This window comes from Ciconia boyciana, chromosome 4 (assembly GCF_034638445.1).
Source record: "Ciconia boyciana chromosome 4, ASM3463844v1, whole genome shotgun sequence".
Lineage (NCBI taxonomy): Eukaryota > Metazoa > Chordata > Aves > Ciconiiformes > Ciconiidae > Ciconia > Ciconia boyciana.
Genome location: NC_132937.1, coordinates 102,510,268 through 102,523,426, shown reverse-complemented (window position 1 = coordinate 102,523,426; position 13,159 = coordinate 102,510,268). Strand labels below are relative to the sequence as shown.

The 13,159-nt window shown below is 55.0% G+C and overlaps 1 protein-coding gene across 1 annotated transcript; it reads right to left on the bottom strand.

The window, feature by feature from the left end:
• Nucleotides 1-216: 216 nt before the first annotated feature.
• GRHPR (glyoxylate and hydroxypyruvate reductase) lies at nucleotides 217-8,444 on the bottom strand. Its single transcript, XM_072860870.1, has 9 exons — nucleotides 8,326-8,444; nucleotides 8,069-8,199; nucleotides 7,842-7,914; nucleotides 7,258-7,374; nucleotides 6,559-6,647; nucleotides 5,746-5,850; nucleotides 4,432-4,567; nucleotides 3,511-3,641; nucleotides 217-509 (listed from the first exon to the last, which is right to left on the bottom strand). Exons 1-9 carry the CDS (start codon nucleotides 8,388-8,390, stop codon nucleotides 388-390), a joined length of 969 nt encoding a protein of 322 aa, XP_072716971.1. The 5' UTR covers nucleotides 8,391-8,444; the 3' UTR covers nucleotides 217-387.
• Nucleotides 8,445-13,159: the final 4,715 nt, after the last annotated feature.

Sequence of the window (13,159 nt, the reverse complement as noted above, 5' to 3'; positions counted from 1 at the left end):
GATGCTGCAGTAGCAGCAGCAGCTCCCTTACGGTATGACACATGCTGGCTAACAAAATACATGACAGTCCCGACACTGCAAGTGTTTTCTGAACCAGGGCCAAACACCATCCATCATCTGCTGAATGCAGTGGTGACATGACCGCAGGACTTGCAGCCCCCCACAGCGCTGTGTGCTCTGCCATGCACCTGAGGGCACCCCGTTCTCAAATGAAATGAGCACGACACATTCACTGCTTCTCTTTAATGGCTACGGTGCGGTTACCTCACCACAGGCACTGCTGTCGTGCTGCTGCAGAGGCGAGGAGGCACAGGACTGGTCTGCGAGGCTTCTCCAGGGGAAGGTAATGCCAAGTCCTGCCGCCCTACAGGAGCGGGGCTGTGGCCGTCACAGCAGCAGCTCATGGGGCATGGGCTCCCCTCGCAGCCCGGCCAGCAGATTGTTGGCTGCCAGCACCGCCATGGTGCTCCTCGTGGCGTATGTGGCACTCCCAACGTGTGGCAGAATCACTGCAGGGGACAGGGAGGGTTACTTGCTTGTTTCTTACCTTCGCTGACCTCTTACAGCCTCTTTCAGGGGTCTTCCCATGGCGGGGCAACCTGGGTCCTGCACCAGCCGCTGCTCCACCAGGAGCTGACATCGGACATGGAGCATGAAACAAAATCATCATCCACTGAGGCCTGGAAAAGACATCTGATAAATGGCTAACTAAGATATTTTTTAAGTCCTCCAGGCCAAAGACAGTCAGCCAAGACTGGGTCCTCCTTTCTGCATTCAGACTTGGTACTTGCCTTCCTGCACGGAGTCAGAGTCGGCAGTAGGTGTAAAATACTATCCCTGCAGCAGACGAACACACAGTGAAATTTGCACCCTGTTGCCTGATTGCCACACAGCTTTAGGAGGTTCTGCTCACTGACAGGCATGAACATTATCAGAGAAAGAGCCTGAAGGCTGTTGTGAAACGTCATGGTTTACAGACCCCTGGGTGCACTGGAAAAGGCACATGTGGAGGCAAACAGCCCCTGCCGAACAGAGCTGGCACACTGTAGCACAGTCAGGGCAGGGATTTTTCTCTACCTATGTGAAAAGGCTCCTTTTATGCAATGTAAAGGAACAAGCCAAAACTGCTTTAGTGGTAAATTGTAACATTAGTAGTGGAGATTACTTGCCCAAGGTATGGATAAAAGCCTGCACTGCCATCTCTGTTTTATAACAGAGAGCATCTACAGGCAAGGCAGAAGCCTGAACACCCAACACACTGGTGCCCCGGGGGAAAAGGCTCTCCCAGGAAGGACTGTGGGGCCACATAGTCTGGGAACCAGCCTGGGTTCGTTGTTCACTGTGAAAGTGATGTCAACACTTCTTCCTCCTCTACTTATGTCATGTTCCTCCAGCTGCTGAAACTTTTTGGCAGATTTGGGTGAAATCTCTGAGTAGTTTCAGAATCATCAAAGCCTCATTTCTGTGAAAGTAAATACGTATGTACTTATTTGTGTCTTGCTTGGTGTTGTTCCAGAGCTCTAAGATCTCTGAAGTCCTGCAAGCATTTCCAGAAAGTCTTTGCTTTTATAATTTCTCACACTGTCTACTATGGGAACCAACACATAAATAGTTTTTAGCAAAAAGATAATCAAAGCAACAGCTATGAACTTGTATTTCAGAAATGGACACTCAGTCATGGGCAGTTCCAAATTTTCATGGATGTCTCTATGGTTTCTTTTCGGAACAGACTTTTCCTACTCCAAAAGCCTCCTTCCTGGAGGGAGGACATCCTGCTGCTGCCTGCACAGCCGCTCTGGTAGTCTGCCCATACAAGTGAAGACGCACACACCAGATCTCATGCTTGGGGTGCAGCTTGAGCAGCCAAGGCACTCAATGACGCAAGAGGAAGCTGCTCTGGCCCGGCCCATGCCATCAACTCTGAGCAGGGCTGCCCACCCTGGTGAAGCCGAGCATTCAGGGAGCAGCAGAGACCCTGCCACTGCACCGGTGATGGGGTCACAGGCAGTATCACAGACGTTTACATTCTAACTAGAAAGCAGTGCCTTCTCGTGTTGCACTGCTGTCTCTTTTCTGCCTTGAGGGATACAGGCGAGCCTGTCTGGCTTCCGTCTGAGTCAGTCCCGCTCAGTAACCGGCCTGACCCATACACTCCCTGTGTGCAGGAGGAGAGGAAAGCTCCTGGCCCTGCTTTACAGGGGATGGGCCAAGTTACTCACTGAAGGCCACATGAGGGAAGGCAGCGAACATGCCAGGAGCTTTCCCTAACTCATCCCAGGCTGCTGCCCAGCCTGTGGTGCCTGTGAGGATGGAGCTGCATTGGTGCGCGGCAAGGCCATGGGAAACAGCCCCCCACACAGCCCCTTCGGTCTGCAACAATGAGGATCCCAGGCACTGAGGGCTGCTAACATCCTGCACTAAAACATCGTCCTGCCCCACATAGCAGCTCTCAGCAAGCTTTCAGGACAGCAACAGTGAAACTAACAGTGATCAGCTACTGCCCCTGGCTGCAGGTGCTCCTGCCTCCACTCCAGCAGCCTGGTGATGCTGAAGCACAAGAGCAGCCGAGCAAGCCCCTTCCTAACAGGCCTTCCTCATCTGACCTAACCTCCTCTGGAGAAGACATGCACTAGTCCGAGTACCAGCACCTTACTACCTGCCTGATGCCCATTACTATCCAGAAAACAGGCTGCCTGAGCTTGCCCAGCTCCACTTTCCCAGTGAAAGTTGCCTTGGGCTGTCCAGGGGATGCAGCTAGACCATCTGCAAAGAAACCTCTGTTCATCCCACAGTGTGAGCACTTGGCCTCTTCAGCTCAGGGCTGTCTAATTTGCTGACATCCGCTGGGAAACATGGATATCAGGACAAGGCCAGCACTTAAATGAACTGTGCTTCTGAGCACACGTGCTGAACCTGTGCCTGGCAGCCCAGGCCCACAGGTGGGCTAGCTGGCAAGTCCTGCAGTGGCTGCAGTGCTCCCGAGGCCGAGATTCCTTGAGGCAGACTCAGCACGCAGCTTTTTAGCCACGTGGGAAGCTTTTTTAGCAGAATATATGCCCAGGAGCTTACAGAACACCAGAGCTTGGCAGGGCATGAGCAGGAATTTGGTTTCTCATTCAGGGACCTGCTGGTATCAGACTCCTCCATGAACTTCACCTTACGCCTTGGCCCATCAAAAGGAGATCCATCAGGAAGGTGTTAAAAAATGAAACAAATCTCAACTGTTTTCTGGAGAATTTAAATATCTCCCATGCTTGTTTTACATCATGTTGATGAGGTCTTCCCCTCTAGCAGCTCCCCGCGTTGTACGGTGACTATCTACAGTCTGCTTAAATACACTTGATGTTTCTGTCCTTCCACGTTTCAGTGCTTGTTCGCACCAGCAGGCTAACGGGGACGGGGAATCCTCGTCACACCAGCTAGCGGGTCCCCAGCCATAGGCACATGAGGCACCTGAAGCACAGGCTGCCAGAGCAGAGCAGGGGCCTAGCTGCCCAGACGGCCACTTACCACAGTTCTTGAGGGAGAGCAGGGGGTGGTCAGTGGGCAGTGGCTCCGGTGTCGTGACATCCAGGCCTGCCGCTGCGATCTGGCCATGGGCCAGCGCGTCATACAGGTCCTCCTGGTTCACCACGGCCCCCCTGGCAAACACAGAGGGAGAGGCTCGTGCTGCTGCTGGGGGATCCCTTGGGCTCCTGGGGGCATGTGGCCAGGGCACAGGCCGCGTGGGACAGCCCAGGTGGTGGCATCTGGGTCCCCAGGGCTGCCTCAATGGAGGTTAGACCCTCTCTGGATGCACCTGAACCTCCCAGTGCAACGAGCTGCTCCTGCTCCTGCTCCAGGCTGCCCACAGCGGGGAGAAGAGTCGGGTGCCTGAGTGCAGGACGACCCCGGGGCAGCCATGGCGGGAGGTGCAGGCAGCCTGAGGTGTCCCGGGCGGCTGGGTGGGTGCTGCGTGTTGGGCCGCATGGTTCTGCCCTGCCATCGTGCTCTGCAAGAAGGCAGTGAGAATGGACGACTACCGCCGGACTCAGCCAAGTAGCCCATGGCAGCTGCCTCCATCCCAAGAGCAAGGCTTCTGGCAGTCGCAGCCCTCTCAGGGGCAATCCCTCAGCCTCACCCTCCCGCCACCCAAGAGTCACCTGTCTGTCCAACCCACCAGGGTGGGACACAAGGCCCTGGGGAGAGGACAGAGGCTGTAGCCCCCTGAATAACTTATCCTGCCTTTGGCTTGATCCCAAGAGACCTTGGGCTGGAGGCATGAGGCCACACAGTGGGCAAATGGTCCCGGGGGCTGCAGCCATGAAGGCTGTACACAGTGTCTGGACTCCCAGAGGAAGCACATCTCACAGCTTACCAGATCCCCCCTGCGACCACAGCTGTCAGCAGGGTCACAGTCACCCCCCGTGCAGGAGACTGGGTTGTAATTACCTGCTTGTGTTGATGAACACAGAGGTCTTCTTCATTCTGCCGAAGAAGTCCTTGTTGCACATTCCCTGGGTGGCCGGAGTCAAAGCACATGTCACCACAACGAAGTCCGACTCTTCCGCCAGCCTCGTGAGTGGGACTGAGTGGAGAAACACAGGTCACAGGCCTGCTCAGGGACCTCACCAACACACCTCAGCAACCCTCTTATCCGTAAGGTTCGCCAGCAAGCGAGTGCTGCTCTGCAGAGTCCTGGCCGACCCTTCTCCACAGACAGGGAGACACAAGGACCAGCAAACACCCAACAGAAACCATGCACATTCCTACAGATACTACTGCAGTGTTTTGTTTTGCTTTTGAATTAAAATAAAGCCAAAGGGGACTCTAGCGATGCTTCAGCCATCTGGCCCTAAGGAGGCTCTGGTACGTATTTCATTTTTAGACAGCAAAATATTGCAGCAGCAGTTTATACCAGCATTAAATCTCTCTACATGGTACCTACAGATAACGACTTGTACCACTTTCACTGCTGGAGGTGAGAGGAAAGTGCAAGGAGCAGGACAAGTTCTGCCAATGACTTTGTGCAAAAAAGTACCAACTTGAAATGCGCTGGCTTCAGAGTGAAAAATTAGCACTTGATGCAAGACTCGGGACTCAAACAGGGCCACAGAAAAGTCCCGTTCAGCGGCTAAGAGACATTCCCAGGCTTGGCTGGACTGTGACATTCATATTAAAGCAGGAGGTTAAAGCTGATCTTTGTTTCCAGCAACAACATCTACTCTCAGTGAAGATCTGCGGTCAGCCTCAGCCTATCCCCTCTTATGGGGAATAGTCCCCAAGACCCTTCCCCTCCTCCCAGGGGCAGCTGCCCCTTTCCCCTCCCTGTCCGTTATGTTCCACTTCCTTGTGGGAATGAAACTAACTGGAAATCACAAACAGATGGACACAGGGGGAAGATGAAAGGCAAGAGCAGCAGAAACAGCCACAGTCCACAATTACGGTGGGCGGTCAGTTAAAGCCCAGGTGTGTCCAGCCTTCTGGCTGGAACTGCCTGGCTCAAAGAAGGCAGGCTTCCCTCCCTGACATCCACCACTGCTGCATGGGAAGTGTTTGGGATTTGCCATTCCCTCCCTTACTGCCCCCACAGCAGCTCATGCCAGCTACACCAAGGAGCCGGCCAGTACCTCCAGCTTGCACCCAGCCTCCTGCTGGCCCACCCCCGTGGGGCGACACCTCCCCAGAGCCATCCCAGCCATCATGCTCCGTGCTGCCCTGCAACAGACCACTGACTGCCACCCCTGCTCCTGGTGCCTTTCTTACCAAACTCAGCTTCAAACTCTGCAGCACTCTCTGGTTTCGGGCCACTGCCAGTGTACAAAAACTTCTTGACCCCAAATGGCTTTAGGCGTCGGGCAACTGCCTGTCCTAGGAGCAAGAAAGAAGACTATCCAGCTTCTGGGCGAGTGCCTGCACGAGATGTGCACAGAGACTAACGCCAGGCCGTGGGGGTCCATCAGGCCGCTCCAGGCAGTCCATCCTTCGGCAAGCTCGCACTCGGTGCGGCTGACAGCGCAGCAGCCAGCAGACCACATTGCTCACTAAAGGGTTGCTGTGGCAGGATGGCTCCTGCCAGGCTGCTTCTAAGCCTGGACTATGGTGGTCGTGGGGTGGGGAGTGGATGTCTTCTGCTCCTCCTCATGTGAGCAGGAATGAACTCCCCACCAGCCTGAAACTGCAGAAAGGGGGCCGTGGGACATTAAACCTGAAGCCACCCTAGGGAGCAAACTGGAAAGTGAGAAAGGAAATAGCCATCTGCTGACAAAGTCCACAACTGAACGGATGACAAGCACGTCATCTTGGACTTTGTCAGGGCATTTGTTTAACTGAAAATCAAGAGGACGATGTCCAGTTTGCTGTAGCATGCAGATGTAGTGGTGCCTTTGAATGCTTTAAATTTTTAAGGTTTGGGCCTGATGAGTCAAGATTGCTGTTCAGAGAGGCTCTACACAGCTCTCCTTGTTGTTCTCATAGATTTTAAAGAGGTGAGCACTGGGGACACCACCTTGGCTGAACCTCCAAAACCACCCTGCCATCACTGGACACACACAAATCCTGCCCCTTACCTGCACTTACCTATTCTCCCCAGACCTATGATGCCCACCGTACTATCAGACAGACCATAGCCACACATCCATAAGGGCTTCCATGTTGTCCAGCCACCACTAGCAGAGAGAGTGAGATAGATGTCAGAGAGCAGCAGGGGAGAGCCTGCTCATAGCCCAGTCCGGCATTTGGGCAAGTACACCAGAGTATACAGTGTTGCGGGTGGCCAGCCCCTCTGGCACAGACAGATGATCTTACAACCAGCCTCTCTGAGGTTCCTGCTTCAAGTGACCTTGCTGGTCTCCTGCAGGCATCTGCTTGGTCCTTGGGTGCGCAGCAGCAGCCTTGGGACTGATTTAATTTAGGCACTGCTAACCATAGCCCTGGAATGACTGCCAGTCAGTAAGCTCTGGCCAGACCTTCCATGTGTGCCCTCCTCAAGGGGTCTATGGTGGCCTTGGGTGCCCTTTCCTGCAGGTCCTCTACCTAGCATACAGAGGGGAGTTCTGCCCCTCTCACAGCCTCTGAGCAGCACATCTCCAAAGAGTCACGGAACTGCAGGGGACTCCTCCTTGGCCTGCAAGATGTTCGGTGCAAGCTGGGTGAAACTCTGGCCTCGGCCCTGTTTCATCTGTCCAGTGTGGCATGCTGTCTCCCGCAGCTCTTGACCCGGGGGCTGCCGGGCTCAGAAGCCAGCCCTTGCTCCAGCTGGCAGCTGCTGATACTCACTTCTTTACCTGCTCCACTGCCTCTGGCAGCCGGCGGCATGCAGCCAGAAGTAAAGCTACAGAGAGTTCTGCAGTGGCGTCGGTCAGGACATCAGGAGTGTAGCCCACACGGATCCCTCTGCAAGGCAAGCACAGGTCTCTGGGGCAATGCTGCCAGCCTCGGGGTGCTACCTCAAAATTTCTGGGCAAGTTGCTGATGCTCCACCTCTTCTAGGTATCTGCAGTACCATGTGTAAGAGGACATCCCTTTTGGCTCCTCAGTCCTTCCTCCAAAGACTCTTCTCAACCGCAGCTGGGGTGGGGTTATCCTAGCCTTACCCTAGCATCCAAAGGCTCCTGTAGCCCCAGTTGGGTTGGGGGTGACCCTAGCCATACCCTAGCATGAGGGAGGTGCAAGTTGCAAACCCTGTCCAGCCCCACACTCCGTGACAGTCCACCCGCCAGGCCCGTGCCGAAGCAACCTGCAGCTCTGCCGCCTCAAGAGCAGGACAAGCTCTGAGCTTCGCCCTCCTTCCCCGCCGCCTCCCCCGGCTGGGCCCCATCCCTCACAGGGGCAGGGCGAGGGGCAGAGCAGGCGAGGGTTACCGCTTCTTAATTTCCTCCAGGGCGAGGTGGTCAAACCCCACGGACATGGTGCTGATGACTTTCAGGCTGGGCCCTGCAAGACACCACCAGCACGCGGCTGCCCAGCGTCGCCCCGGGGGGTCCGGGCCGGGCCGGGCCGGGCCGGGAGGAGAACGGGAGGAGAGCGGGAGGGGAACGGGAGGGGAGCGGGAGGGGAGCGGGAGCCCGGGGCCGCAGCCCGCACCCACCGGCGGCTTCCAGCACCTCGCGGTCGATGCGGTCGGAGAGGAGGCAGAGCAGCCCGCGCTTCCCCGCCACGCCCGCCAGCAGCTCGGCCCGCGGCACCGGCTCCTCCGAGTCCCACTGCTGGACGCGGCACCTGCGGCGAGAGCGCGGCCCGTCACCGCGCCGCCGGGGCCGGGGCCGGGGCCGGGGCCGGGGCCGGACCCGACCCGACCCGACCCTGGCCCAGGCCCGGCCCCGGCCCGGCCCGCCCCGCGCTCACCCGCCGGCCTGAGACAGGACCCGCAGCCCCTCGGCCGGGATCCGCCGCGTCACGAACACCGCCATGGCCGCGCCGCAGGCCCGGCCCGCGCCCGCCGCCGCCCCGCAGCGACCCCGGGCGGCCGCTCCGCTCCGCTCCGCCCCGGCCCGGCCCCGGGCAGCGCCCGCGCACTGCGGGCGGCGGGCAGGGCACACGGGGAACGCGCGGCTGGAGCGGCCCTGCAGCGCACCCGTGCAGGGCGTGTGAGGAGAGAGGGCACAAGGCCTGGCTGCTGACCCACCACGGAGAGCTTACAGCCTCTGCAGCTCCTCCATCCTACTAACGTCGCCCTTTCTTTCTCTGGATTAAGGCGTGCTTTCGGGCTGCGGGTGGACCAGCAGCTTGTCATAAGAACAGATGGTAAATGAGCCTCAAGTTTCAGGTGTGGGTTTCCCCTTGCAGAGAGCTTTGCCATGCTGACTGAGGACAGCAGCCCATCTTGGCCCTGGGAACCAGCTGGTTTGGAGGCCTGGGTGGGCGCTGGCACTCTGTACCGTGCTACCACCTCCACCTCAGAGGAACCGTTCCTGCAGCACAGCTGCTCCTGGCAGCACCTGCTGTGCTGCTGTTAGTGCTTACGTGGGTGACAGGACCCCAGAGCCAGGAGGAGCCAGCAACATCTCTGCCCCATGCCAAGTCCTGCAGGGGCTGCTGGTGGGTCTCCCTCAAAAGAGCCACACCACATGCAGCCTCCCACCCCCTGACTTGCACAGGACAGGTGTCCCCAAGCCCCAGTACTAGCCACAGGAGGGAAAGGCTCCCGGCCTCTCGAGACACTGGATCAGCACCCTGGGGAAGTGAGGGTCTGTGGGTACCTGGACTGCCTAGCCTCCAGGTGGGCATCCTGCAGGGCAGGAGCAGCAGCTTGGCTGGGACACTGATGGGGAGCATTCAGGGATGGGAGAGGGGAAGGGTGGATTGCATCATGGAGCAGGAGATGGGACCTTTCCATAGGCCTTTTGGAGATTAGTAACTCCACTGGACTTGGTGTGGAGACTGCAAATCCCAAGAAATGGGAGCACTGGTGGATGGCAGAGCAGACATACCCGCTGCGTTACAGCTTGCAGACGTCTGCGTTCCGAGCACACCTGCCACCGATCTGCCTGCCTGCTCTGTTCCTGTGATCTGGCAGGGGACTGAAATTTACAAGAGTCCTGCAGGGCTTTTAAAAGATTTTTTTAAACCTAAAATGATGTTTTACTAAAATCTGGCTGGATTCTTACAGATGTCAATGCGCTGGTGGCTCAAAAAAGCAGAGCAGGCAAATGGAAGGACAGACAGAACAAACTGTTTGGGTGCATCCCTCTGTCAGTCATTCACATGGGTGTGTGTGCATACAGGTACACATGCCAATGCAAAGGGCCAAGCAGCCCTTGGTTCCAAGGGGGCACCCTGGTGTGGACGAGGTATACATTCATACACACACATACATGTATATATGTATATATTTGCATACATTTATTTGGGTTCCTTTTGACTTTTTTTCAAATTCCTTGCAACATCAGGGTATTATCCATGAGCCCTGGCATCTTCTCCAGAACTGGCGGAGGGGCTGCTACCAAATATTGCAAACTATGACACTGAACTCTGTCATCATGGTGATAATTTCATACCTTTGTACAAGAAGTACCACTCTAATGCTGTAGTGTGTAATGCTGTATAATACCATCACCAATCAGCCAAGGGCCTGGTATCTAAGTAAGCAAGGTGGGGCAGGAACTCCATCAACCAGCTTTTAGACATGGCTTTGTGCCAGCATCATTACAGTTGGGTTGGTGATGACCTATACCACTTTTTCTGGGAGACGGTGGGTTTCTGGACCAGCATACAGGGTGATGGGTCCTCCCAGATTCTGTTTTGCTGTGGTCACCCAACTTGGTGCCTGATCAAAACTGTTTTCTGAGCTCTGAACTCTTTCAGTTCTATCTCCTGAGGCATCATTTAAGCACTTCTCTCTCTGCTGGCTGAGGCAGCACACAGGAGCCATGATGCTACACCATGCTGGGACCCAACCTATATCTCTAAGCAGCACCTACCTACTCCAAAGCAAGAGTGAGAACGTGACAGCCAAGAGGCACAAGCCTCTTGCAGCTCCAGGAGCAGCATTCATCTCCTAAAGGTCCTTCTGTTAGTCTACTTGAAGAGACACTACAGAGCAGCCCCATTCTGACACATCACCCCCACAGCAAGGGTCTAGGCTGCCTAAGCTTCATTGTTGGAGGACTGCCACCTCTAGCCAGCAACTGATGCTACAGGTATTGGGTAGTGGTTTAGGATGAGAGTTTCCTCCTCAGAGCCTCCAGTGACTACTTTGGGAGGTTTCCAAAGGCCAGAGATAGGCAGAGTAAAGTCTTTCCCAGTGCTAAACAGACTTTGCTTGTTAATAGCCAGATTTAAATTTGCTGGAGAGCTGATCTGAATCTGCTTTATGATCACAAAAGGAACACAGCGAGGTGGGGGGGGAGGGGGGGGGCAAAAGAAGATATGAGCTTGTATAGGAAGGTGGGGTAAAACAGGTGTATTATCTCTGGGAATGAGCCCAGAGTCATACCAGTAAAGAAAACACATCCATGAACAGAGGGAAAGTGGAGTTTAACATCCCAGAATATCTATCCAGGATTCCTTCTGCTGCTCCACAGCAAGTGCTCCACAGGCTTGTGCCACATGAGAAGTGGGGATGGCTTGCAGCACACCCCTCTCACAGGTTTTGAGTTTAGAAAGAGGACGATCTACAGGCAGAGGCTCAGGCCCTGTGACTCCCATCCAGCAGCTGCGATGTGATGGTGGGATAGAACCTGGCTGGGTCACCGTGGTTCACTGGGCTGGCCCTGTTGGGAAAAAAAGGGTCTGTCCCCTACAGGGCTTCTTCCTGTCATTGCCCTGAGAGATAAGAGCCTTCATTATCTGATGGGAGCTCTAACAAGAGGACTGGAGAGAGCTGGAGTGCACAACTGTCTGATCTTAATGGGAGTTTTATAGTAAACTCAGAGGCCAGGGACTTACAGTGCTTTTCTCTGGTGCGAATCATCAGTGCTATATGAGGTATCAGCTTATCTAATGAAACTGTACTCTACTGGTGGGATTTTCCTTTATCGTGATGCATGTCTGCTCCCACTGTCAGTATGTTGTCAGATTATGCCAGCAGAATCTGTTTTATTTTTTAATAATTGCTTGAAAGTTTATTTTATTTTATTGAGCTGGGTTATCATTAGAGCTGACATCTTATCTCCCTCCCTGATCATGTAAGGATTTGTGTCAGGAGTATATGCTCTCCAGCATGACATCTCCACGCTAATCTTGTGGCACAGTGCCTGCAAGGGTTTTCCTTTTCCCTTTCCTGCTGCCCTCCCCTGCTCATCCAGGTGAACGCGGTGGAGTTGCTCATTCAGGACAACGTGCCATGGCTGCTGGTGCCCTGTGTTGCCGGAGCCAGCGCACCGCGCACAGTGGCAGTGTCTGAATGCATGGCCAGTTCCTCCAGTGACTCAACTATGAGCAAAATGGAGAATCCCAGAGAACACTTATTTACAAAACAGCACACACAATGCTGGCAAAAGTGTGGTTTTATCGACACACATAAATGCACAGAGCACCTATAAACTGTCTCCTTATCTGTGTGGCTTCAGATTCAAAGTCTTTACTATGAATGTGCAGAAACCCTTTCCTGGAGTGCCTTGGCTTGTCAGCACCTTCCCAGGCCACTGGCTCCAGCCACAGGCACGCAGTGGTCTCAGGACCTGCTCGGCAAACGCACCCTGTGCACAGTCTAAGATGTCTCAGAAAATCACTGCTCAGTGGCAAAAGCTTGTGGCAACATGATCCAGGCAAGGACAAGGGAACATGTGCTTCCCTGCATTAAGCTGGCAGTCAGTTCCAGTGGGACGAAGGTAGCCTCTCACGTCGGACCTGAGGATATTTTGCTCACAGACTCAGTCCTACTACTTTGGATCACATCACTCACACAGTTTGGTGACAGAATCCTTTTGCACCATATGAGCCAGTGGCAGCACAGCTCTGCGTGCCTGTTCGCTTCACAAGTCACAGCCCACCAAGGTGAGAAACTCGCTGCCTCTTGGAAAGGCGATAGCTCCTCAGCCCCTTTGGAGGCAAGGTCACTGTCAGTGTTGTTGTGCTCTTGCGCTGTGTCTTACAGGTGTCCTCTGCAGTGGGGTGCAGCTCAGAGCCACAGGGTCCCTGAGGCTGGAGGCACCTCCAGAGGTCACCTTGTCCAGCCCCTGCTGAAAGCAGGGTCACCTAGAGCTGGTTGCCAGGGGCTGTGTCCCGCTGGGATTGGGGTATCTCCACAAATGGAGGCTCCACGACCTCTTCAGGGAACCGGTTCCAGTGTTCAGCCATCCCCAGAGTGAAAAAAGCATTTTTCTTCCGTTTCAGTGGAATTTCCTGTGTCTCAGTGTGTGCCCATTGTCTTGCCGCTGGGTACTGCTGAGAAGAGCCTAGCTCATGCATCTTCGTTCCCCCACCAGGTATTTATACACAGGGATAGGACCCCCCAAGCCTTCTCTTTCCTCAGCTCCTGCACTGGTCAAAACTGTGTTGCCAGGTCAGGCACAAATGGGATTGCGCTTGAACCTGCTCCTAACGCCCACAGCTTCCTCCGCTGGATTGCCCCATCTCAAGTGCTACTTGGAGCCACGGGTCCTGGCGTCACTGGATTGTGTGCTTGATTTTAAAGAAGCAGGAGTTTCATGAGCACAGGAACAAATGGAGCGTGTGCAAGTTTCTGCTTTGTGGATGACTGCATTTATTGTTGAAGGAGGTACACGTCTCACTGAAG